The 26,594-nt window shown below is 43.7% G+C and overlaps 1 protein-coding gene across 2 annotated transcripts; it reads right to left on the bottom strand.

Moving 5' to 3' along the window:
* Positions 1 to 18,614: 18,614 nt before the first annotated feature.
* Positions 18,615 to 25,152, bottom strand: LOC133778443 (disease resistance-like protein DSC1). 2 transcript variants are annotated; one of them, XM_062218375.1, is made up of 8 exons: positions 24,520 to 25,152; positions 23,089 to 24,193; positions 22,707 to 23,006; positions 21,311 to 22,627; positions 20,843 to 21,062; positions 20,003 to 20,647; positions 19,421 to 19,917; positions 18,615 to 19,013 (listed from the first exon to the last, which is right to left on the bottom strand). In XM_062218375.1, exons 1-7 carry the CDS (start codon positions 25,029 to 25,031, stop codon positions 19,427 to 19,429), a joined length of 4,590 nt encoding a protein of 1,529 aa, XP_062074359.1. In that variant the 5' UTR covers positions 25,032 to 25,152; the 3' UTR covers positions 18,615 to 19,013; positions 19,421 to 19,426. The 2 variants fall into 2 exon arrangements, with proteins under 2 accessions (XP_062074359.1, XP_062074358.1); XM_062218374.1 differs by having other exon boundaries at positions 20,003 to 21,062.
* Positions 25,153 to 26,594: the final 1,442 nt, after the last annotated feature.

The following is a 26,594-nucleotide window of genomic DNA, read 5'->3' as shown; positions in this document are numbered from 1 at the left end:
AGGGTTTAGTCTCAAATTTTTGCATACGAATTTCTTAAATGGGTTTAAAACCAAATAAAGATCTTTAATCCTTACAAATGATTTTGAAAATGACCAAACTGCCCAAAATAATAATAATTAATTATGAGTGCCATAATTAATCTGAGTATACTATATGGATAATCATAGTATTGGCTAAGCATACTTGGACGGTACATTGGAGGGTGAAATCTTGCTAAAAGCTAAGGACTCTAAGTAAGTCAACTTCTATTGTGTGGCTACAACATGAAACGACTAGTGTAATGTATGTTAGTATAGAGACAAATGCACATGTATACACTGTCGTAGAAAGTTTACAAAGAGACATTATTCTAGTAGGTATTGATTCAGAAAATATGAACGGTAGACATCCGTCATATCCTAGATGGCTGATCCCCGTCACACTGCTTGTTTGATTTTATTATGTCCGATTCACTACCGCAACGAGTGGCCAAGAGGTGAGGATTGCTGGTTTAAACCTAAGGGCGCCAAAATGAATGGGACCTAGGGGCCCTCATGCTTACTTAATCATTGAACGGTTAGAACCCGAGCAAGTGCTTTGATAAGTTATTCCCGGATAATAGTTGTTAATATTGGTCATTCAGTGAGAGTGCCTAGAGATACTAGGGGTTGCCAAGTTTGAGTGAGGTTGAATATCCTAGGGGCAACTGCTCGCCAACACCACTGATTAACATAGAAGTCTTTGTTAACCCGTGTAACTTCGATTACACTCTTGAATAGTAGCAATGCCCTAGGTAACCTGATGGTTACCCTTGTGAGAGATTTACTTTTGGATAAGTAGCGATGCCCTAGGTAACTTGATGGTTACCCTTGTGATGGATTTACTTTTAGATAAGTAGCGATGCCCTAGGTAACTCGATAGTTACCCTTGATAGGGATATTTATTGGCTAGATCTTAGTGTTGAGACTCGGTTCTCCCTTATTGATTAGCGAAAATGTTGGAGGGTGTGGTACGCCCAAATTGTTGGAAATTGTCGAGCGTTGGTCTCAAATTATATTGTGATATATTATATCTGTTTGCTTTGGGATTTTCTGAGTGCAGGGATTTATCTGTTTATATGAAATAGGTTGTCATTGGTTATCGGGCATGACCATAAGTTTGCCAGGACGCTTTTGCGTTCTTGAAATTGATTGCTTAGGGTCTGGATGGATCTGGAACCCTAATTTTGTCGAGCTATTGTTATCAGTGGTCAGTGACTTGGTCAGTGACCACCTGTCTTCTCTACATGCTGTTGTTTTTAAAGTTGAACTTACTAAGCGTTTTCGCTTGCCTAGTTGTTTCCTATTGTAGGTAAGAACAAGGGCAAAACTGAGCCGTGAGCGCTGGAGTCTACTTTGTGGATATACATGTGGATCGACCTTTTGGGATGCTGTTTGTTTTGGAAATGCTGTTTTATTTTCATAAACAAGGCTCAGTTTACTTTTCATAAACCATGTTTGTATTAAATATTAAGTATGGCCATACGACTTTAAAAAGTTTTTTTTTTATATGGGTTTTGAGACATTTTGTTAAATGAAAACGTTTATATTTCCACGTTAACGAGTCTTAAAAATCTGGGACGTTACACAATATATGTAGATATGTCCTCCATTTATTGGTTCGCTAATTAAACCTGGTCAAGAATTATCATTTTACCTTTCTAATTGCATCTTGTTCCTTAAGTACCATTAATTTACCAGTGAATAATTAATCTATAATCATATTATAGATTTAAGCTAAATAACTTCAGTCCTAGAATTAGTATTTAAGGGAACCAATATTCGGTCTATTAGGAAAGCATGAATTCCAATATTATAAAATTATGTTCCAACTATTCATGATATTGAATCTCCAAAACAAAAGTCACTAGCCTTATAATATTAAGAAAATGAATTAAAAGATCATTGATTATGATATTTAATAATCTTGAGTAGGTTTGAATGATCTAATTTTTTGGCTTTACATTTGTTGAATAACGAGGTAAAAGTAAAAGTGATTAAGACCTTTATCTATTTGGTTCTATTCATGTTCACTTCTGGTCTTTGGTTGAGAAACCAGTAATATTCATTAATTGAAATTGACTCTCTCTCTCTCTCCATTGATGTGAATCCTAGGTAGCCATATATTTTATGGAAAAGCTGAATTGATCAAATTTTTCTACAATGAGAAAGAATGTGATTTTAAGAAAATCTTGTAGGGCATTGATGGTAATTTTTATCTATAAACAACCATATGTGCTATAGTTTTTATGAGTTGTGAAATTTGATTAATCAAATAGATTGAATGTTTATGATTTTAATTAATTTTTTTGTATTTTATATTGAAATAAATCATCTAGAATGTCTCAATCAATTGACCTAATTATTAATTAAGATTTTTAAAGTTGATTAGGTCAATTTTAGAAATTTTTACAGAGATATGTGAGTTGGGGAATAAAAAGGAATATTAGGCAAATTTATTAATTATGACAAATTTGTGTTAAGTTAATAAATAAATTTAAATTAATATTCAAATTATAAATATTTAATTTGAATACAGATTTAAATATTTAAGTCCAATGGGCTTGAATTTAAATTGCAAAAATCCAAGGCCCAAAGCCCATAGATGATTTTGGCCATTATAGGGGTTTTTCCCTATTATTTTAATTAATTATTTATTTAAATAATGCCTAAGTGGAGTCTATAAAAGGATACTTAACTTTAGGATTTTGAATAGAATTGGATGGAGTAAGTTTAATTCAAAAGAAACAATTCCCTAGAGCATCCATTCATAGCCTTTCACATAGTCTCTTCTCTATTTTCTTGATCTTATGTGTTGTGAACCAACTCACACTAGTTATAGGTTGATCAAATGCTTGTTGAGGAAGACTGTGTTGCTGATCAAGTTCAGGTTGTTGATTATACTCTGCTACTATCAGAATTCAAGGATTAGAGAACCTGAAGGAAGGAGTTGTTCTAGTTTCGCTACATAATGTAAGTTTCTAGTAACTTTACTATGTGTTTATGTCAATTTAATAGGAGCATGTTCTAGGAATTTGCATGATTTTTTAATAATATGTGAATTACATGAAAATAAACAAGATCCTGTAATGTTCTAGGAATTTTCATGATTGTTTAATAATATATGAATTACATGAAAATAAACAAGATCTCGTAATGTTCTAGGAATTTGCATGATTGTTTAATAATATGTGAATTACAGTGCTAGTAGGGGACTGACCTACTGAAGAATAGGCAGACATGGCATGCGGCTGCATGGTAAGAAACTTCTGAAACTATTCTGAGAGAGCAACAAGAGCAGGATTTGAAGATGAGACCTCAAAATCATATGAGTCTAATGGAGGTATAGTAGCAGTGACATTAAATTGCGAAGGACAGTATGGTCAAAATTGTGAGTGGTTGCCTACCATAATAAGGCGATTCATTACAAAATTGAGGAGGTCTGAACTTATGTATCTGTTGTTGTGGTGCAAGATTCACTAGTTTAGGACATTGAGCCTTCTAGTGACCTTTTTATTTGCAAAAGCTGCATTCATCAACCCCAATCTTTGTGGGAGGCTTATTCTCATGGTGAGTAAAAGGTCTAGGAGGAACTGCCAAAATAGAAAGACTGGGTAGTGGGAGGATGCATTTTCCTATTTGAGACTTAAGACAAATTTTATTTGCCAACAATTCACTAACTACTAAATCAACTGAAGAAAGTGAAGTACGATGAAAAATAGAGCCACAGAGTCCCTCAAAGTCATCACGAAGTGCCTTTAAAACTGAACCAATCGTTGTTCCTCCATATGAGCAATATATGGTTCAAAAGCTCGTAGCTCTATAGATTCGGTAAAGGCCAATTAATCACAGAGATCTGTCATAATTGAACAGAACTCTTGAATACTCATATCTTTCTGTTCAAGAGCTCTAATATTTGATTCCAGCTGATATTGTTTTGCAAAGTTAGACCGAGTATACAGCCTTGCAAGATGGCCCCAAACTTCCTTCAACGTTTCATACTTGGCTAGTTGGGTACTGTTTACTGAGATTTTCGGAAACTATACTAATGAGTATTAGCTAAGACTAATGATATGGAATTTAAAGGATTAACACAGGGTTTTTACGTGGTTGGGGCGTTAACTAGCCTTAGTCCACGAGTCAGTTGTATTAGAGCTTGGAAAGTCTTTTACAATGGAGTTTCTCTCTATATTTTGACAGAGTAACTGTATATGAGTCGAAGAGAGATCCTCTTTCCAGTGTTCTACTGCCCGTATTTATAGGCTCATGGGAACACTAGGTCTGGGCCGGGTATGACCCGGGCCCATCAGAGATATGGATATTCTTGGCCTCTCTGGTGGAAGCCCAATATAAAAGATAAAACATACATAAATTCCAGACCAATTAAGGCCTAATAAGGTGGCCCAAGAACTATGTTTCGCCCGACAAAACGATGCTTTTGGTCTGGACACTTCGAGTTACGAGGCAGATTCAGGGGACAAGACCAGTCAGAGTACTTGGCGGTGCAGATCTGAAACAACGGCATGCAATCCCGAGGTGGCCTTTTCCACAAGTGAAAAGTAGGGACAACATCCATGCGGAGTGGGGCGGCTTCAGGGTCCTGGACGCTTTTTCCACCAACCGGGGACGACGTGATTCGGGTTCGTTTACCTTTGTCCCTCTTCATTTACCATAGGCCCAGACCGTTACCAGGTTCTGAAACCAGCCACATATACCGCCGAGGGGTCCGTGCTGCTTGCATGTCTCCCAGATGACTGTCCCGAATAACCATATCGGGCCCCCCCCCCCCCCCCCCCGTCTGGCCCAGAATTGCACTAGGCCCGTGCCCCCCTTGGACACTCCCGTGCCAAGAGGCCTTGGGCCGGGCCCACATTTTGAATGCCCTGGACGGTCGTTCCGGGGCCACGCAGGAAATGGGGATAACATTTACCCCTCAAGCCTTCGCCTAGGCCCGCCAGGAGGAGGCTTACATTGCTCCCAAACGCTCGCACGGTTGTCTCCCCAGTTCCTGCTTGGGATCGTGGATCCGTGACTGAGGGCGGTGATGCTGGCCGTATGCTGGGCCCAGACCGTTTACCAGTGTCCAGGTACGTTTACCTTAGTCCCGCTTCGTGGCAAGGGTACATGTGTCACCGGGTGATTGCTGCACGGATCTTGAAGGGTCGCCTAGCCATCTCAAGGGTCGCTAGGCCTAGGCTAGTGTGTCAGCACAGGTCACGAAGCGTCCCATCCACATGGGGGTCCATCATTAACACCTTTGGGCTGAGGTGGACCGTAGGATGGGGCGACTTTTGGCATCTGCCCCTCTTGGGCCGTTAGATTTGGGATGGCGAGGATCGGCTTGAGAGGGCTCATAAATGCCTTTCCACGATTCTGGACCGTCCGATGGGGAGACACCTGTCCGTTGGATCAGGGGCCATGACTTGGGGCCTTTATAAATACTTCGCAGACGCTCACTTAACACCTTTACACTCTCTAGCCATCTCAAGAATTGATCAGTTTCGCCTGAGCGTTGCCCGAGTGTCGCATGCCCGATATTGCCGACGACATCCACTATCGTCTGCTAGCTCTACGTCGTCGCCTATTTCCAACACCCCTAGCATCAGTCCATCCGCCTGAGAGCACGCCCGGGGAGTGCCCTATCGACGAGCTGTTGAACCGGCTTCACCACTTCAAAAATGAAGTGTAATGACCCAACTACTCTAGACTTTTGGACCATTAACGAAACTATACATACAAATCCTTAATAAAGCTTACATTGCGAAAATACCATAATTTTATTAGGAAACTTGTAAAAATAAGAGTTACTTACAAAAAATCAAGAAGGATATGGGATCCCATTGTCTTAAAAACAAAACATAATTTAAAATAAAGGAGTTATATAGCAAGTGCGGAAAAATTACATATAAACCCATAAATAAAAGACTACATCCTCGAAATCGAACTCTCGACTCCTTGAATCCATTCACCATCGATACACAATCTCCAAGCATCTACGAACCTTACCGCCACTAATAGCTATTTTCCTGCACATATAAACAAAAATGAATGAGCCTAATGCCCAGCAAGGAGAATCTAACACATACTTCATATACATAAATTTCATAAAAAAAAACATAAAGACATAACATAACACTTTATCATACACATACTATAATGGCCATTATTACTTGGGGTCTCATAGACTAATCAAGTCATATGCCCGTTAGATTAGTGGGGTCCTACTAGCTAAGTAGGTCATATGCCCATAATCTATTTGGGGCTTGTTAGTCAAATGGGTCATATGCCCAAGCCTACAAACATACATATTTCATAACATATTTTATAACATATTTCATAGCATAAAACATAAGATAACATAAGCATATAACATATAGATTCTATCCTATTTTCCTTACCAAAGTTACCGGGATGTGAGGACAGAGTTGAGACTTTTGGAACACTCCAAAACCTTTTTGGCTCAAGAACTTAGATTCCCTTGAAGTCTTGTAAGACCAATCTACACCTCAAACTGAAATACTATAGAACCTTACTTCCCAAAGTGTTTGATAAGCTTATGATGATCAAGCTTATAATTCCCCAACCTAGGTGTTTACACTCTCACACTCACTTAGCACTTGCAGCCTCTGAACTTAGAGCAAAAGATGAATAATGGCTGGGTACTAGGTCCTATTTATAGAGTTTAGGAATGAAAGGATCTTAATTTTACTTGAATAAAAATAATAGCTTTTTAGGTGAAAATAATTTGAATAATCGTTCAGCAGAGGCTGAAGACTCGTTCAAAAAGATGCTGGAATTATCAAGAGGTTGAATGGCTGAAAGGAAAACGATTTCAAAATGTTTCAAAATATACTGAAGGAGGCGATATATATCGCCCCCTGTAGGCGATATATCGCCTGGGCCAGTATGCCCGAGGCTGTCGTGCATCGTCTCGTGTTTTCCGTATCTACGTGCTGCGATATATCGGCACACGCTGATTATTTAAACACGAAATTACACATTTTTAGCTAAGTTTGAATGGAGTAAACAGCCTTGACTAAGCCCTCAACGTATTCAAAGCTGCTGACTGACCTTATAGCATTCAAACTTTTCCCCTTATTAAATTAAATCCTCAAAATACTTAATCCTTAATCTCCCATTCATAACATGTGCTTAAAATCCTATTGGTTCTTATCTAAATCTTATAGTATAATAAATATTATCCTTAATATCAGTCATATTAATCAAACCTTAGGTTAAACTTAATATTCTTAAACTATAGGTTAAACTTAGAAAATCTATAAGTACTACTATGAGTGTCCAAATAATTCCCGGTCTGAACCAAAAATCCACAGTTACAAAGATAATATTATAAATACTATAATACTACTATCTATCTTAGCTAAGTAAAGTTCTTGGACTCTACACGAAGTCATGCCGTCCTTATCGTCGGACAACCCCCATCCTCTCAGGCCAACAACTCACCGTAAGTCCTTCTGACCTTCTTGATGAATATATGGGCTTGGGTCGTTCTTTTAATTCGCTTTTTTTTTAGGGTGCTAGAATATGAATACATTTAGGAGTTGTTAGGAAGGCCGCCTGGTTCGGGAAGCTCCGTATCCGGAGGCTTCCCGGACAGATGGCGGGGCCTTAGTTCTTCCGTTCCCGATTGGGGTCTCGAGGTTCCTAGGTGATCCCGGACCCGATCTGCAGGGACTCCAAGTAGTCTTTAGGAGACCCCCCCATACCTTGACCAACTTTCTTGGGTTTAGGTACTGACTGCTTGGCTATCTTTCTGTGTTCCCAGATCAACTATGACAACGGGTGTCACACTCCACTCCGAGGAAGAAGTCAACAGGGCTCATGTCGTCATAGCTGAGTCCTGGACACCCAAGGGTAACCGGTGGGAAATGGACGTGGCGCCCAACCTTTTCTGAAACTACCGAATGATGTACCTCCTGGAACAACGTCTGGGCATAGAATCCACTCCCGGACTCTTCTATAACCGCATGGCCAGGATCAAGGAACGGGCGCACACGTCCGTAGAGGGGTTCGGGGCCTGGAGCGCTGGCCACATCAGCGCGGGAGCCATGCTCCCACTTCACGAGTACTTTGTGCATTTCCTGACGTTCGCGGGGATCGCGCCGTTCCAGCTCTTACCGCAAGCGTACCGGCTACTCGCAGGATGGCGGGTGTTTTGTATCGCGAAGGAGATCGCAGAGCCCACTCCTGCGGAGGTCTTGTATTTCTACAAGCTGGAGCTGCAGGTCAAGGTCAAGGACAAAACCCTGGATGGCTTCTACAGACTAAAACCGTGGAGTAGCTACCCCGCCCCTACCATCTCCTGGAAGCACCCCCCGGACGTCCGTCACTACTGGTTCATGATGTCCGGGTTCCTCGTGGAGAAGAACCCCACACTGTTGCTGGACTTCCAGCGAGTGGGTAAGTACCTTCCTGGTCCTCTTCCTTTTTCCTGGTTTCACTCTTCTCCGTCGTTTCTCATAGTGTCTTCCGGTGGCAAGGCCTTTCGCTCAAACTCCCCTCACCAAGTTCATTATGGAAAGGAGGAGGTTTTACTCCGGGCTGAGCGCGGAGGATCTGGATGTAGGTGGCTACGTTACGGATGACAATCTCCGACTGGTCGGGATGCTCGCGCCCACCCAAACAATCCTCATCCCGAACCTCCGGGGCATTGTCTGCGAAAAGAACGCTGTCATCCGGGAACAACTTGCCCTGGATTACATCGCGGAGGTGGAGAAGAAGGCGCGGGCCGACGCGGCTAGGCGAAGAAAGGACCAGGCCCAGGCGGAGGCGGCCGCCTCGGAGGAGCTCTTCGAGGACGCCTTACCGAACACGGGGACTCCCGGGGCTAGCGTATCGGGGCGAGGTAACTCTCCTCTAATCTTAACTTATGCTCCCCACGTCGAGGACTTAGCTAGGGATAGGCTAGTACTCTGAGGCCCTGCGTTCGGGGCTGACGGGGAGACAAGACCCTCGTCTCCCGTCCCCATAGGCTCGGAGGCCCTCATGTTCCTATCCAGGTTCCTTCAGTACGGGAATTTCTTGAACCCGGACGATATGGGGGATCAGATCCATTCCTTCGCTTTAGAGGAGTTGAGTCGCGCCCGGGGCATAGATGAGGATTCTTCCTGGGCCATTATTAGTCTTGAAGTAGTTTCTTTTGGTTTGCCGTACTAATTCCCTTTATTATGTTTTTGCTGGAGACTCCGGCATGTCTACTCCCGCCAGCGAAATGAGGCAGCGCCTCAAGGACAGGGCGGCCAGGAAAGCGACCAGGAAGGCAAACGAGGCGACGGGCCTGGAGCCCAGCCTCAACAAGGAGGTGTCCGAGACGGAGCTTCGTCCCGGTGGGGGAGCCTTTGCTGCGGTCCCTGTTCAAGCGGTGGAGCAGGCTGTAGTCTCCGCCCCCGCCCAACACCCGGTAATCAACTTGGAGGCGGGTGCAGCGGCCAACCGAAGCTCCGGAAAAAGGGGCCTGGACGTTGGTGCCGAAGAAGCCGACACCGGGAAGAGGCCCCAGACGAGGCGGGGTGTTTCGGCCGACGAGTCGTACGGTGAGAGTCGGCTCGCCGCGAAGGAGGTCCCTGCACTGCCCGTTCTCCCTATACGTCCGACTCTTCTTGAGGAGGGGGAGTCCGCTTTGCGGGATGAGCAGTCCCGGCTGATCAACCGGACCTGGGAAAACGGTCGGGGCTGGAGGGACGAAACTTACAGGGCCCTGATGATCCGCCATCAGGTGGAATTCGCGGAGCGTACGGCCGCGTTCAGCGCTCCTCAGCCGATCGTGGACCGGCCAGCCGCCGAAACAGGCTTCTGCCCTAAACTCAGACAGGACACGACCCCCCTGGCGGCTGACTTGCTAGACCAGGTGGGGAACACCATGTCCAACCTCCAGCTCAAGAGGTATGCCACGATAGCCAACCCGGACGTATTGTTCATTTCTCAGGCGCTCCGCCACCAGGCCACGGCGGTAACTTTTCTTTTCTCTTACTTCCTCCCTCTTATTTGTTGATGAGGATTTTTCCTAACTTTTCTTTGCTCCAAGTTGGTCTGTTGTCCCATCGGAGTGCCGATTTGGTGGCCGAGCTAGCCATGAAGATGGAGACGGCCAAGTTGGAGCTGGAGGCGGCCGTGAATCAGAGGGAGGCTGCCAAGGAGGCCCTTGGCCGAGAGATCGCCCGCGCCCAAACGGAGCGCGAGGAGTTCGACCGCACCAAAGCCAGACTGGAAGAGGCGTTGTCCCGGAAGTCAAAGGAGGCCGATGAGCGGGCAACACTCTTGGAGGCAGCCGCGACTCAGTCCGTCCTGGATAAGGAGGAGATCCAGGCCTTGAAGGTCCGGGTCTGCGAACTAGGCGACTCTCTCCTTAAGGAGAAGGCGGCGCTCGAAACATCCCGCCGCGAAAAGGAGGAGGCCAAGGGCATGCAGGAGGTCACCTTCGATGAGGCCATTTACATGGCCTGGTGCAAGGACAAGAATATGAACCTCCTTGTCTTCCCTGATCCAGAGTCAAAGCAGGCCGAGTTCGAGGCCAAGGAGAAAGAGGACGCGGAGCTCCGGGCGAATGAAGTCTAGGCCCGAATCCCGGCCTTATATATATTTATTTTCTATATCTTCTTTGTAATTTTGACTTGTAACTAAGTTCAAAACACTGCCGTTTTCTCTGGTTTTTATATAAGTTTCTTTTCGCTATCTCCAGTGGAAATTTCACCTTATTGCTGCGCCTAACTGATTCTGAGGGTTTGGTCCCAGTTCCAACGGCCTGGGCTAGACCCGCTGACTTAACTTGCCGAGTTTTCAGATTTAACTGCCCAGTTTTTAATCCTGGCTCCCAAGGCCAGGGCCAACGGGGCTAAGTTTAACTTGGAACCTTGTTCTCCTTTTATCAGCTTTAGGCCATGGCTTTGCCCTGGGGCAAACTGGATGCTTCTATCTCCCAGACATCACTCGTCCGGAGCGGGACGAGCCTTGGGCTCGGTCCTCTTTATATTTCTACCCTCGGACATCGCTCGTCCGGGGTGGGACCGGCCTTAGGCTCGGTCCTCTCTATATTTTTATCCTCGGACATCGCCCGTCTGGGGCGGGACCGGCCTTGAGCTCGGTCCTCTTTATTTTATACCCCCGGACATCGCTCATCCGGGGTGGGACTGGCCTTGGGCTCGGTCCTCTTTATTTTTATACCCCCGTACATCGTTCGTCCGGGGTGGGACCGACCTTGGGCTCGGTCCTCTTTATATTTTTATCACCGGATGGAGTGCTTGGTGAATGCCTGTAGCATTTCTCTCGTCTGGGTCACATAGGCCGCCATTCTCTCTCCTTTAGTTTGATATTCCCCCGAGATTTGTCTGACAACTAGCTGGGAATCACTGTAGATTTCCAGGTTCGATGCCCCTACCTCCCGGGCCAAACGCAGCCCGGCTAGGATAACTTCATGCTTCGCTTCGTTATTCGACGCCTTGAACTGGAAATAGAGAGCATTTTGTAACTGGTGTCCCTGTGGTGATACTAAAATGATCCCGGCCCCGTTCTCATTCGAGGCTCCGTCCACGGAGACCTTCCATATGGGTGCCGCGGGGGCCTCGGGAACACTGTCTTCCTGAGATACCCTGGAACACTCAACGATGAAATTGGCTAGGGCTTGCCCCTTGATAGACACCCTAGGGACGTAGGATATATCAAATTGGCTTAGCTCCATGGCCTACTTCAGGAGTCTTCCCGATGACTCGGGCTTCTGTAACACTTGCCGCAGAAGATGGTTGGTCATGACCTTTATGGCGTGGGCCTGAAAATAAGGTCAAAGCTTTCGGGATGCCATCAGCAGGCAGAATGTCAGCTTTTCGATCAATGGGTACCGAGACTCAGCGTCCAGCAATCGCTTGCTTACGTAGTATACTGGGAGTTGTGCCCTTTCTTCCTCTCGTACCAACGCGTCGCTGATCGCGTGCTCGGTCACGGCCAGATATAGATACAGAGGCTCCCCTTCTATCGGTTTCGCCAGGATTGGGGCTTGGGCCAAGTGTTCTTTCAGCTTACGAAAGGCCTCCTCGCATTCGGCTGACCATTCGAAACGCTGGCCTCGAAGGACATTGAAGAACGGGATGCACTTGTTCGTGGCTTTGGAAATGAAGCGGCTCAAGGCGGTTATTCGCCCCGTCAGGCTTTGTACGTCCGTATGCTTCCGGGGAGAAGCCATATCAATCAGTGCCTTGATCTTATCTGGATTGGCTTCTATTCCCCGGAAACTCACTATGAAGCCCAGGAACTTTCCGGAGGCCACACCAAAAGTGCACTTTTTGGGATTCAGCTTCATCCCGTACTTCCGGATGACTGCGAAGGCCTCCGCCAGGTCATCCGAATGGTTCCGGGACGTCTTGGACTTGACCAGCATGTCATCGATGTATACCTCCATGTTTCGCCCTAACTGAGCCCGGAACATTCAATTGACGAGCCTTTGGTAAGTTGCTCCGGCATTCTTCAGTCCGAAGGGCATGACTATGTAGCAGTAAATTCCCTTGTCGGTTTGGAAGCTGGTGTGTTCCTGATCTGCCACGTGCATAGAGATCTGATTGTAGCCGGAGTAAGCGTCCATGAAGCTCAAGATCTCGTACCCGGACGTAGCATCCACCATTTGGTCGATCCGGGGCAACGGGAAACAGTCCTTTGGACAGGCTTTGTTGAGGTCCGTGAAGTCGATGCACGTTCTCCACGTCCCGTTCGGTTTCAGCACCAAGACGGGATTGGCCAGCCACACGGGGTACACAGCCTCGCGTATGAAGTTGATGGAAAACAGTTTCTCAACCTCCAGCTTAAGGGCCTCGGCCCTCTCCGTCCCCAAAGGCCTGCGTTTCTGGCGGACCGGGGTCGCATTTGGGTCAATACTTAACACGTGGCAAATGATATTGCGGTCGATCCCAGTCATGTCTGAGTGAGACCAGGCTAGAATATCCTGGTTTCCCTTAACTTGGGCGATGATGGCGGCCCGAACGTCTGCCGTCAGACTTTTTCCAACTTGGATGATCCGGGTCAGATCGGTGTCGCTGATGCACACCTTTTCTATCTCGTCCATTGGTTCTAGGACGCGGTCGTCCCCTATCCGCGGGTCCAGGTCATCCTCTTCCCGAACCATCCTCTCAGCAGGTGGGGGGGGGGGGGGGGGATTGGTTCGCCGAAGTCTTCAACGGGTTCTTCCCGGATCATGCATATGGGCCGGGCCGACACGTGGTAGCACTTCCGGGCGCTCTTCTGGTCTCCCCGGACAGTTCCTACCCCTCCGTTGTCGCATGGGAACTTCATGCAAAGATGACGGATGGAGGTGATGGCTCCGAACTCGACCAATGCGGGTCGGCCAAAGATGACGTTGTAAGCGGTGGGGCAGTCCACCACTACAAAGGTGCAGAACTTGAAAGAGTGTTGCAATTCATTCCCCAGCGTGACGGGCAGCTGGATCTTTCCCATGGGGAGAAGTGCATCTCCGTTGAAGCCGTAAATCTGGGTCGGGCACGATGCCAGATCCGCTTCAGTCAAGCCAATGGCGGTGAAAGCGAGCTTGAACAATAGGTTGACGAAGCTCCCGTCATCCACCAACACGCGGAACACCAACTTGTTGGCGATTTGAGTGTCTATGACCAGCAGGTTGTGGTGCGGAAAATGGACACTGTGGGCGTCGTCCTCCATGAAGGTAATGGGGAGGTTCATCAATTTAGGGCGTTGAGCCGGGGCCTGGACGAGGGCACACACCTCCTGATCGTGGTCTAGCTCGCTTAGGTAGCGTTTTTGGTCGTTCCTGGACGGTCCTCCCAGGTGAGGTCCGCCCGAGATGGTGGCCACATGCCCGTCAACTCGAGGGGGTGCCGCCCCGGAGGGGTAAGGCATTCCGGGGCCGGGAACTTGTGCGACGGGGGCCCTCTGAGGGGCCTGCACCGTGGGTCCCTGTGCATACCCTCCCTAAGGGGGGTATGCCCGGGGCGTTCCCGGGACCGTGGGTTGTCCTGGGCTTGCTGACAGGCCCGGGACTCCCACGGACATCCTAACCCACTGGTGGAGGTGCCCCAGCTTGATGAGATTTTCGATCTCATCCTTGAGCTGCCAGAATTCTTCGGTGGTGTGGCCCACATCCTTATGGTAAGCGTACCTTTTGCTGGTGTTCCTCGGATTCCTTCCCCCTTTGAATATGGGGCTAGGCTGCCGGTAGTGAACCGCCCTTTCTGTGGCCAGGTAGATGTTCTCTCTGGTGTCCACCAAATTGGTGTATTCTGAATATTGGGGCTCGTAGCCCCTCTTTCCCTTCTTGACCGGCTCGGGCCGGTTCTGGCCTTTGCCAGATCGCTTCCCCCGGGAGGGGTTCACGCTCGCCTCAGTCGCTCTTGCCTGTGACTGCTGGGCCCCGACGGGGGCGATGTTGTGTCCTGCCGGCGCGACGCCATAACCGGAGAAGTGGGTGGATTGGGCCGGGGCATACCCTGAAGTGGCAGGGCCATACGCCGTAGGAGTGTAGCTGACCCCAGGCGCGACGGCCGGTCCCGGGGCGATGGGGGGCGCGGTATAGGATTGTGCCGGGAACTGTCCCCCATATCCCGGGAACGCCTGGGGGACGGGCTGCGGAGCCGGAGGCCACCCGAAAGCCTGGATCTGAGCTTCCTCCCAGTTGATGAATCCTTGGGCCCTCCTGATGAATTCTTCCAGGGTAGCGGCCTTACTACGCTGCATGTCATCCCACAGGGGGGACCTGGCCCGAATTCCGGACTGCAGCGCCACCAGGCGTTGTACGTCGTCCACTTTCGTCTTGGAGGCTTCTTCAGTGAAGCGCTGGATGTAGGCCCTCAGTGTCTCCGTGGGGAGTTGCTTGATATTTGCGAGGGCGTTGATCTGCATATCCATCCTCATGGCGGCCTCGAACTGCTTGTGAAATGCTGACTGCAGCCCGGACCAGGATTGGATGGACCCCGGCTTGAGTCTCTTCCACCACTCTTCGACGGGACCGCCCAAAGTGATCGAGAAGCAGAGGCACTTGCCGTCGTCACTGACATGGGCCACTGTCATGAGCCGGTTGTATCGGGACAGATGGTCCTTGGGGTCAGTGTTTCCAGTATAGGTGGTGAGGCTTGGCATCTTGAACCCCTTGGGGAGTACGGCGTCCAGGATGTGCCTTGCGCAGGGCTCTTTATCATCTTCATCGGAGTCAGTGTCCGCGCCTTCTTGCTTGCGGACCAAACGATCAGTGACCTTTTTCAAAGTGGCCAGCTGCTCCATGAGCTGCCTGGCTGTGCCATCTTCTAGGGGGATTCTTTCGTTCCTCCTGTCGTTGATGTTGTTTCTGAGGTCGCCACCTCGAGGGAGGATCTTTTCCTTGCGGGCCCGCTCTTTCCGAGCGTTCAGTCCGTCGCGTAAGTTTATCCGAGATGTATCATCCCCTAAACTGAGGGCATGACGTTCCTCGCTGCGAGGTTGCTCCCGATGGTTCTTGTTAACCAAGGCACTCGGGTGCAAAGATCTTTCCCGCCCGTCTCGCCCTGGGGCGTGCTGGGGCTATGCGTTTCGCAGCCGCGTTCCCTGTGGATCGATCGGGTGGCCTCGTCCTGGAACGGGGCATACTCTTTCTTTCCTAAGGAGCGGCCGGGAACGGGTCCCGGCCTTTGCGACGGGGGTGGTCTTTTCTCGGGTCTTTCCACCGGCCTTCTTTTTCTCCTCGTCCGGGTTTCCTGGAGCTGGCTCAGGAAACGTCTCTGGGGGAGGGGCCGGGCTTGCTCCTTCGGGGACCCCGGCTCGCGCTTGTGGAGCGGGCTGTTGCGCTCCTGGTAGTGGGCCAGTCGCGGGATTGGCTGTCGGACCCTGCGCAGCTATGAATGCCTGTAGGGCTTAGAGGGACTCGTGCATTCATCGATGCACCTCCGCCTACTCAGCGATCCTGGCCTCCTGGTCCAGGACTTGCTGCCTTAGTATAGTCACTTCCAGATCCTGCTGGTTGGGCTCTTCTTCGAGGACCTCGGGATCTGCAGCCTCGTCGTGGTACTCCCCCTCATTTTTCTCTTCGTAATACTCCTCATTCTCTTCTTCGTACTCCGTCCCACCTTCGTAGTCTTGTGACTCCTCATGGTGAGATGTTTGAGGAGGCGCGTTCTCGGGCGGATCCTGAGGGGGATGCTGCGAAGGTCGTGGGTCCCCGTTGCCATGTTCGGGATTGCTAGGGTCGAACGTGGTGTGTCGTGTGTTCACCATTGTAGTAAAGGCTTAACGTCAGCACTAGCTTTCTTCAGCTCTCAATGAAAGCACCAAACTGTTTAACGAGATTTTCGGAAACTATACTAATGAGTATTAGCTAAGACTAATGATATGGAATTTAAAGGATTAACACAGGGTTTTTATGTGGTTGGGGCGTTAACTAGCCTTAGTCCACGAGTCAGTTGTATTAGAGCTTGGAAAGTCTTTTACAATGGAGTTTCTCTCTATATTTTGACAGAGTAACTGTATATGAGTCGAAGAGAGATCAATTTTCCAGTGTTCTACTGCCCGTATTTATAGGCTCATGGGAACACTAGGTCTGGGTCGGGTATGACCTGGGCCCATCAGAGATATGGATATTCTTGGCCTCTCTGGTGGAAGCCCAATATAAAAGATAAAACATACATAAATTCCAGACCAATTAAGGCCCAATAAGGTGGCCCAAGAACCATGTTTCGCCCGACAAAACGGTGCTTTTGGTCTGGACACTTCGAGTTACAAGGCAGATTCAGGGGACAAGACCAGTCAGAGTACTTGGCGGTGCAGATCTGAAACAACGTCGTGCAATCCCGAGGTGGCATTTTCCGCAGGTGAAAAGTAGGGACAACATCCATGCGGAGTGGGGCGGCTTCAGGGTCCTGGACGCTTTTGCCACCAACCGGGGACGACGTGATCCGCGTTCGTTTACCTTTGTCCCTCTTCATTTACCATAGGCCCGGACCGTTACCAGGTTCCGGGACCAGCCACGTATACCGCCGGGGGGTCCGTGCTGCCTGCATGTCTCCCGGATGACTGTCCCGGATAACCATACCGGCCCCCACCCCCCCCCCCCCCTCTGGCCCAGAATTGCACTAGGCCCGTGCCCCCCTTGGACACTCCCGTGCCAAGAGGCCTTGGGCCGGGCCCACATTTTGAATGCCCTGGACGGTCGTTCCGGGGCCACGCAGGAAATGGGGATAACAGGTACCTAATGAGTGTTCTACAGAGTTGTTTATCCAAGTGATAGTTTTTGAATTATCCACTTCCCAATATTTTCTAGCAAAGTTGCATAATCGGTTTTGTCATTTGTAGGTTTAACCAAAGTTTCAAAGACATAACTCCACATCTTTTTCACTTTCAAAAAATATTTCATTACATAGTTCCAATAAGAATAATTCTTTCCATCTAACCTCACACTAATGGATTAAAGGAAATCATCTCTATTACTAGCCATTTAAAAAACAAACACAAACTTCTAAATGCAAACTCGAACAAAAGTTCCCAAATTTCATAATCGGACAAAACCCTAAAATTTCATAACGAACACAAATATCACATATCAAATTACTGCCAAAAGTGAGACCTATTAATAATAAACTTGAGAGAAGATCACTTTATCTCTCATAGAAAGAAGATCACTTATTGTTGATTAATATACCATAGTGAAAGATGCTTAATCTTTCTTTTTCTTTTTGAAAATTTAGGCAACTTATATCCATGATGTGAAAATTAGTTATTTTTTCAAATATGTTTTTGTAAAAATATTTATGTTTAAGAATTATTTACAAAATAACATTCATGACTAAAGTCGACACCAACCAAGCAGGCCTGGCCCTGGCCCAGACGAGCTAGGCCTGTGCCTAGGGTCCCCATATAATGAGGTCCAATTTTTTTTTAAAATACCATTATTTTACAAAGATCCCAAAAAATTTGAAAAATATCATTTTACATATTATTTTTTTAAAATAACATATTTTGTATAATACCCTCTACGGCCCAAGACCGGCCCTACAACCAAACCTAACATGTTGAGTGTTGTCTAATATATTGTTCTTCAAACAATTTGCTGAAGTCATAATTTAGAATTATTACTTTTAACTAGAACTCTTGTAGAGAATTACGTTCGAAATTTGATTACTATCAAATATCCTAAAAAAAATTATCCAAACAAATATATAAATTAACAAACAAGAAAAAATATTGGTCATTCAAGAAGTCAAAACATGACACAAATAATCAGTATTCACTAACTGGAATAATTTGTGAAGATAAATTTTGTAAAATATCACTTTCTTTCTTTTAATTTTGTACTATCTTGCATTGAATTTATTTGTGTTTGTATGATGTATAGTTTCAGCCATTCAATATGATTTGTCAACTGGGAAAGAAGCATACGCTAGTAGCAGTGACATCCATCTCAGAATCCATCAGTAAGGAATACAAAAAAAACAAAAAAAAAAAGCATTAAAAAATCTATATATTTATATGTAAGTCGGCTAGTATCTTGCATTAGTACTGCTTCTACCTAAGTAATTATAAAATGTAACAAGAATAATTTCCTACTAAAATTAGTGCTCTTGTTTTGGTTCTCTTCCTGCTTGTTTTTAAATACAGTGAGAGAATCTGTCAATCTGCTTCACAAAGCTTTAACTTTTGCATCTGAATAGTACAAGTAAAAGTTCTTTATATGAGCCAAATTTAACTGGTTCACCCAAACACTTTTAACAGGCATTACAAAGCAGATAAAGTCAAGCTCAAAAGTACACTTTTAAAGCCCAAGTTTCATACAATTTGAAATCTATGGAACAACAATTGCTAATCCACACTCATAAAAACATTGGACATCCCTCGTAACACCTCCAGACCTCTTTACTAAGCAAACAGAACATGAAAATTGATTTAAACATCTACTAAACAAGTCACAAACGACTCACCTCTCCACCTCTCTCTATTGAAACAAACAGCAGCAGGTAGCAGGGCAGTCAGAACTTACAAATTTTCCAAACAAAGGATTTTACCTGAGGTCAGTGCAATGTTCCAATGGTTATTTGTAAACATAATATAAATGCATAGTACACAACACACTATCAAATTTACAATTTGTATTATCTCTTCATACATACATATATATATGTTTGAAGAACAGAAAAGTATAGCAATTTCTGTAGGTATCTAAGAATATTATCTTCATACTCTGAGTGCAATCAAAAAGCCATTTGATTCACTTAAATGAAAATTATCATAAAAAGTTAATTTAAAAGTAACTATATCAAAATTCAAGCTAACAAGTTCCCACTAGGATGGCTTGGCTGACGACCAAACAAATCGATCATATAAACTCAAAATTAATAAAAGAAGAGCAGAAACACTTCCAGGAATAATAGAACCAAAAAATAGATATCAATATCAACCATGTTTATATTACCTTCCACTATTGTTGAGATGATGATGAAGGGCGTTGATGATTAGCCTGGTTCGTGGGAATTCCAGAAGAAAATCCAAGAAGTGGCCTTGACATCATCATTTGCGGATGCTGAGACATATGCTGGTTCTGAACAAATGGATGTGCAGGAAATCTAGGAGGCAGAATCGTCATCACAGTTTGTGGATAGTACAATATATTCTGATCTGCTGGTGCCATTTGCGGGTAATACTGCAAGATTTGTATGTTCTGGTCAGGTAACTGCATTGAAAATGGAGATGATGATTCAAGTAGTGGTGATTTAGGTATAGCTGCTGGCATCTGCAAATACTGCTGTGAAAGCTGATGGTTCTGATCTCGCAACTTAGTGTTCTCTGACTGAAGATGTTGTATTGTAACCTCTAGAGCCTGAAGTCGCTCATGTACTGATCCAGATGAAGATGATGTTTCTTGATTAAGCTCATTACCAGATTTATTCCCGAAAAACCACTTGCAAATACCTGCATCCATATTTCAATTTTTTTAATAAAAAAACAAAATCGAAAAAAGAAAAAAGTGATGTGAGATAGTGAGTAATAATCTTACCTTTAATATGGGAGAGAAATAGTAAGCAACCATTTGAAAATGAATTTCGATCCTCATTGTTAGCTTCAATAGAGTCCATAGACCCACTTTTGCTTGGTTTCACATCTTCTTCATGTTCTTCTGCAGCAGAGTTGGGTGTTATTTCACTTTCAGTTGGTTCTTGCTCGTTCTCTTTTACATCAGTAGAGGCACTGTTAAGAGTTGCATGGCATCTACTTATTGGTTCGAACCAGTTTAAGCTAAGAGAACCCTCTCCTTCTTCAACATAATCTATAGCAGCTGTAATTGTACTTGGTGTATCACAATCTTCCTTTTTCAAAGCAGAGTCGTCTAAATCACTTATGTTTGATTCATCATCTTTTGTAATTTCACTCGGTTCATGAGAATCTCTGATTTTATTTTCACAATCCTTGGATCTAAAATCGCCAAAGAACCCATCAACATCTTCTTCTTCTACAGTGGAATCAGATAATTTAGACAAGTCTATAGAAGTAGAACTATCATCATCTTCTTCTGCTACTTTTGAAGTCCGGCCATAATCAGGTTTAGTTAGGAGACCAAATTCCTGAGCTTCTTCAACATACAGCAAGCGGATACCACATGTTTTCACTCTACACGAATGAATAGGTGTTACATCATCTTCACCTATTGGACATATTGAAAATGAAACTCCATTCATGTTATGAGCTTCTTCTATTTCTTGACAAGCAAGAAAGCTTTTGTACTCGTACAACATGAATACATGATCTGAATTAACAATGTCATTTTTTATTCTACTTGCCGCCTTCTCATAATTATAACGACCTATCTCCAAAATAGATCTGGATTTGTGACATTCACCTGACTTGGTCTTCGCTTGAAACTCAAATAGAATTCTTAAACCTCCATGAGAATGATTGTACTCGTCAAATTCAGCTACAAAGCATACAGCAAAACCCAAGAAGTTGGATTTTTGCCAATTCAAAGGAAGTTGGACAATCTCTGAAGAATCTGCAATATAGTTGAACCACTCTGGAATTTCGTTGCCAGGATAGCAAATACAAGCATAGCGATCATAGTGCTGCATGATACACAAAAATCATGATTGTTGGATTCGTGAAAAGTTTAGTATTAATTTAGGATTAAATGAATGAAAAATCTTCAAACTTGTTCACCATTTCCAAAGTTATCCCCCCAAGTAGTCCACCATTTCAGCAACTCTAAAAGAGAGATGGCTAAATGCAGGGATAATGTTGGGAATAACAGACGAGTTCAAGGAGTTTGCATATGATCAACCCATTAATGTAACACTAGGAAAAAGAGACATACACAGGTTTGAGTTGACAATATTCGGCTTGCCATGTAAATTATTCTAAGCTGCCCATCAGCTATAATGGTGTTGCATGTGTTCTGGTCCAACTTTAGGCAATTAAAAAATAAGAGGAGCTGATCTCTTTCAAGCTGAGGTTGGACATTAGGTTTTGTAAGTTCGATCCTCGAAAGTGATAGAGTCTCTAATGATGTGCAACCTCGTGCATTTAGAATGTTTAGACAAAATGGAAGCTCAGGCAACGATCTAAGGTTCTTCCAATAGCTTATGCCTAGATGCTTCAACTTAGAAAGTTGTTTGATGCTAGCAGGTATCTCATTAACAAATTTCCCACTCAGATATAAATTTTCCAGGGAGGATAAGCAGCCGAGCCAATCTGGAAATTCTAATGCTTTGCAATTGTACAAAGAAAGGCTAGACAAAGAGCTGAATCCATCTGTGGGGATAGGCCACTTTATAAGCTGTGAATAACCACAAAGATCCAGGAATTTAGTACAGACACAATGTGGGAGAAACTGGAGATTTTCACACATTCCTAAGTTTAACTCCCCAAGATTTGGTAGATTTTTAACTGATGAAGGTAGCTCCTTAATTGCAGTTCCATATAAATTAAGGTAATATAGCTTCTTCATAGGCACTAAAATGTCCGGGAAGTTATCAAATTTCGAGCAACCATATAGATTAAGCCTTCTAAGTTCCTTTAACTTGTAAATGCATGTTGGCAGACTTTGAAGCCTTTTGCAATCCCTTAAATAAATGTTCAAGAGATAAGGAAGAGATTCAATTGATGTGGGCAGTTGGTCTATCGATGTTCCACTCACATCTAAATAGCATAGAGTCCTTGGAAGATCTGGTAAATTTTCAAGAGATGAGCAGCCAGATAGATTAAGTTCAGTCAAGTATTGCGACTGGCAAATGCTTGCAGGAAGACTCCTAAGGCCTTTACAGTTCTCAAGTTTTAATTCAAAGAGTTCGTCCAAGGAACTAATAGATGAAGGCAATTCTTCTATTGCAGTCTCACTTAAGTCTAAGTGAGCCATATTTTCCTTTAATTCTGGAATATTTGTAAGATTCTGCCATCCCCTAAGTTCAAGAGTTTCAACAGACCTTAAGTTGGGAGGACTTCTTTGCTTTGCACAATAATTCATATCCAACTCAATGAGCTTTTCAAGATTTTGAAATTGTGATGTAACAGGGAGCAAATTTATGCAATAATCGAGATATATCATTTCAAGGTTAGGAGCTTGAGACAGATCTGGAATACAGGTCAGGCTCTTAGAGTATCTGAGATCAATAACCTTCAAGTTCGGTAAAGGCTGTATCAACAGAGAAATAGCATAATTTTATGTACATATTAGAATATATAACATTATATATTAAAAACACTTTATGTACCTGGACTCCATCCCAAAGTTGCTCAACATGGCTGTTTGGCATAACAAGTTTAACAAGCTTCTCAGGATCAAAACTTAATGGCAAAGTTTTGAATGGATACTCCTCCCAGTACAAAAGCCTTAGTGCATCAGGAAGAGAATGAAGACCTTCAGGGAAACATAATTTGTTATTGTTGATTCCATTAGAACTATGAATTTTGAGTAATCTGAGATTGTTTGCCTCCAAAAACACAGCAGGGCTCAAATTTAATCTTTTAATCTTAGAGACATCCAAGAATATTCCTTCAACCATAGCTGAGACCTAAATTAAAGAAGAACAAACTAATGAGCATATACACATCAAAATTGCATTTCAAATGAAAAGCTTGCTCAATTTTTTGTACTTTATTATTTTTGAAGACATGATAAACATCTTGAGGAGTCCACAATCTACTACGCTTTCCAGGCTCTTTAATGGATTGATGGAAAACAATTTGCCAACACATTTCTTGTACCAAATCATGCATCGAAAGCAAATTGCTGTCTTTCTCAATAGTTATGAGAGACTTATCAATCAGATTATCTATTCTCATGCCAACAACGGAATCATAACCTTTTAATATTCCTTCTACATAACTTCTATCATTTCCTTTGAAAAAGCATGCAATATCAAGAAAGACATCTTTTTCTTTTTCAGTTAGACCATCGTAACTTATCTTCAGCACATTATGAATTTTTTCATTGGGGGAATATTTTAAGTCATCTAGCACACTTTTCCATTTCTCTTTGCTTTTATTACTAAATAGGGTACCCATCAGTACTTGAAGAGCTAGTGGAATGCCATCTGCATACTTTACTGCCCTGATTGATAGTTCTGTAAACTCAGCTATTGGAATGTTTCTTCTTAAAGCATTCTTTTGAAAATGTTGGAAAGCTTCATTAAAACTGAATCCCTCAACTTTGTATATTTCATCAGCTCGATTCTTCAGCAATTGAACATCTCTTGTTGTTATGATGATTCGACTACCCAGCCCAAACCATTCACCATCTCCAGTAAAAAATTCTAATTGCTCTGGATCATTGGCATCATCAAGAACTATGAGAACCTTCTTGGAAAGGAGTCTATTTCTGTCAAAAATGGATAGCATTTTTGTAATTTTACTTTCTTCATCCAATAATTCTGAGAAAAGCTTATTTTGTAACTCATATTTTTTTCGTCCATTGTCCCATTCTTCTCTAACATTTGAAAGAAAGCAACAACCTTCAAAATGATGAGAAATCTTCTGAAACACAGCTCGAGCAAGGGTTGTCTTGCCTATACCCCCCATTCCCCAAAGGCCAACCACTACGACCCGATCACTAGATGAGTCAAGGCACAACATGGATTCAACTTGCTCCGTGCGTCTATTTATTCCAGCTAGCTCTTCCAAAAAACCACTTGAAGAAAACATAGACTTCAATTTATTGATAATGTCTTCAACTAATGTTTTGATCAATATGGATTCAGACCTAACACATAAGAACAAAATTAGCAATAGACAAGGATGAGACAAGGCCAAAGACCAACTAATTATACTTATATTTTATGTGATATTCAATAAATTATTATTAATACTCCATTTTTTTTTACTTACTTTTGTTTTAATAAAAAACAATGTCTCGGATATATGCTTTCTCTTGCATTCACTCATCTTAATTCAACCACGGAAATAGCTAGCTAGCAACACATTCATATGCATTAATTTCGTATTTTATTGATTTCCATTTGACTGAAACAATCTAAAAGACTTTATAAAATAAAAAATTCAGACAACTAGCCCTGATTTGAAGATTACCTGATCTGATGAGTATTCCAGCCAGACAAATTGGCAGCTTTAGTCAAAGCAGTCCTCCATGCCTGCACCTTCTCCATCTTATCTTTAAATCGCTGTTCAAGCTCAACAAAGGCAGCTTCGTAAGTCCCCTTTTGATTCCTCACACACGAAGGATCAACATGGTAAAAAACGGGAACCACTTTCTGCCCATGAATCTCCTTGCATTCCATAATTCTCACGAGCTCGTCCAAACACCATGGGGAGTCAGCATAATTTTCCGAGAAAACGATCACCGAGATCTTGGATTGCCGAATTGCTTGAAGAAGCGCAGGTGAGATTTGGTCTCCTCTCCTGAGAGTGACCTCGTCTAAGTATGCCTCAACTTTTTTGTTGCGCAGAGCATCATAAAGATGGCCTGTGAAACCATAGCGAGTATCCTCACCTCTAAAGCTGATGAAAACATCATACTTGGTCTTCACTTTGGTGGGAGTGCGGAATGGTTTAGAAGAAGAGGAAGAAGCTACTACTTCCATTGCTAGACCGATCGATTGCTAAGAGAGAGTAGTTGCAGAGGAGACTAGAGCATGTTTTTAAATTTATAATATTGATTTGTTCGGGACCGTGGTAGACCAATTTAACCGTGGGAATGATCAAATGAGACAATTCACCAACCCATAAATTTCATTTAAATAAAATTCTTAGTTGCACGCTTAATATATGATAATAATGATAAATAATATATAAATAATAATTATTAGAGCATACAGTGAGAGTTGTCTTCCACCGAGCTTACGGACAACTGGGTCCTTATGAATTTTTTGTGAAGCAAAGTTATTACTATTGGGCAACGTTGCTTCGTTGTTTTAAAATAAGAAAAAAAAGTGATTGGCTACTTTTAATTAAAAAATTAATATATAATTTTGAGATCTTCGTTGGATATGCTCTTAATCCAACCATTCATTTTCTTTTCTGTCCATTTTAGTAGAATTAATCTCATGGCCGCATTAGTAGAGTACACATGTTGTCTCTAATTTAATCTTTCTTTTTGAAAGTAGAAAAATTCTCAATCTGTCTCTTTTGTATGTTCCCACCCTTTTTGCCATTCAGTCAATTTGGAAACAGACTAGCACCAAGTTTAAAAAATAACCCTTGGTGAGTTTTAGACGAATAAACAAGTCTTCCCATCTAGAGCTGTAAATACGAGCCGGGCTTTTGAGCACGGCACGAAACCGGCACGAGCCCGGGAGGCACGAGCACGACACGGCATGAAAAAATATGGACTTGAGCCAGGCACGGCACGAAAAAATATGGGCTTGGGTCAAGCATGGCACGACACAGGCTTAGCACGGTACGGCACGACAAGCCCGAAGGCACGACACGAAAGCACGAACAAAGTAGCCCGAAAGCACGACACGATAAAAAACCCGATATTTTGACATTAATAATCATAATAAATTTTTATTTGTCAATAATTAATAAATTAAAAATGATAATATATGTCTTATTTTTCTCAATGTTTATATTTTTATAATTATCTTAATTTATTTTAAGATTTGTTAGTTAAATTTTTAGCATTTATTAGTAGGTATTAAAATTCTAATAATTATCTTTAATATAATTTTGTGTAAAATATTGTTAAAAAGTATATAAAAATATCTAAAATTATAATTTAAACAACGAAATGTATTTGGTCTGGTAATAAGTCCATTGATGGTTAAAGAGGAGGTGGAGGGTTCAATTCTCCATCCTCACATTTTTTAGCAAAAAAAAAGTGGGCCTAAAAGTGGACCCGAATATAGAAAGTGGGTCCGAATAAGGAAAGTGGGCCGGCCCGAATTGGGCTCGACACAGCACGACATGGGCTGGGCCCATGGGCCGTGCTGGGCCTACTCTTTCAAAAATGGGCCGGGCCGGGCCGGCCCACATTTACAGCTATATTCCCATCTAGTTTAAGTCCTTGAATCTCATGCCTTTAGTATGCCATTAATCATGTTCAATACTATAGAACCAAGTGGAGCTGAGTGAAAGTTCTAAACATATATATATATATAATTTAGTTATAATTTGTTAAAATAACAATATAAAAGTTTAATATT

This window comes from Humulus lupulus, chromosome 5, assembly GCF_963169125.1.
Source record: "Humulus lupulus chromosome 5, drHumLupu1.1, whole genome shotgun sequence".
Lineage (NCBI taxonomy): Eukaryota > Viridiplantae > Streptophyta > Magnoliopsida > Rosales > Cannabaceae > Humulus > Humulus lupulus.
This window is presented reverse-complemented; position numbering and strand designations above follow the sequence as displayed.

What these genes read in the sequence shown, in the direction of transcription:
- LOC133778443 (XM_062218374.1), bottom strand. Translation starts at nt 25,031, where the DNA reads ATGGAAGTAGTAGCTTCTTCCTCTTCTTCTAAACCATTCCGCACTCCC. An exon ending in TATTGTCAACTCAAACCTGT is followed by an intron (nt 21,063 to 21,310) that starts GTATGTCTCTTT and finishes TGTATCATGCAG; the next exon opens with CACTATGATCGCTATGCTTG. An exon ending in ATTTCTCTCCCATATTAAAG is followed by an intron (nt 19,918 to 20,002) that starts GTAAGATTATTA and finishes ATATGGATGCAG; the next exon opens with GTATTTGCAAGTGGTTTTTC.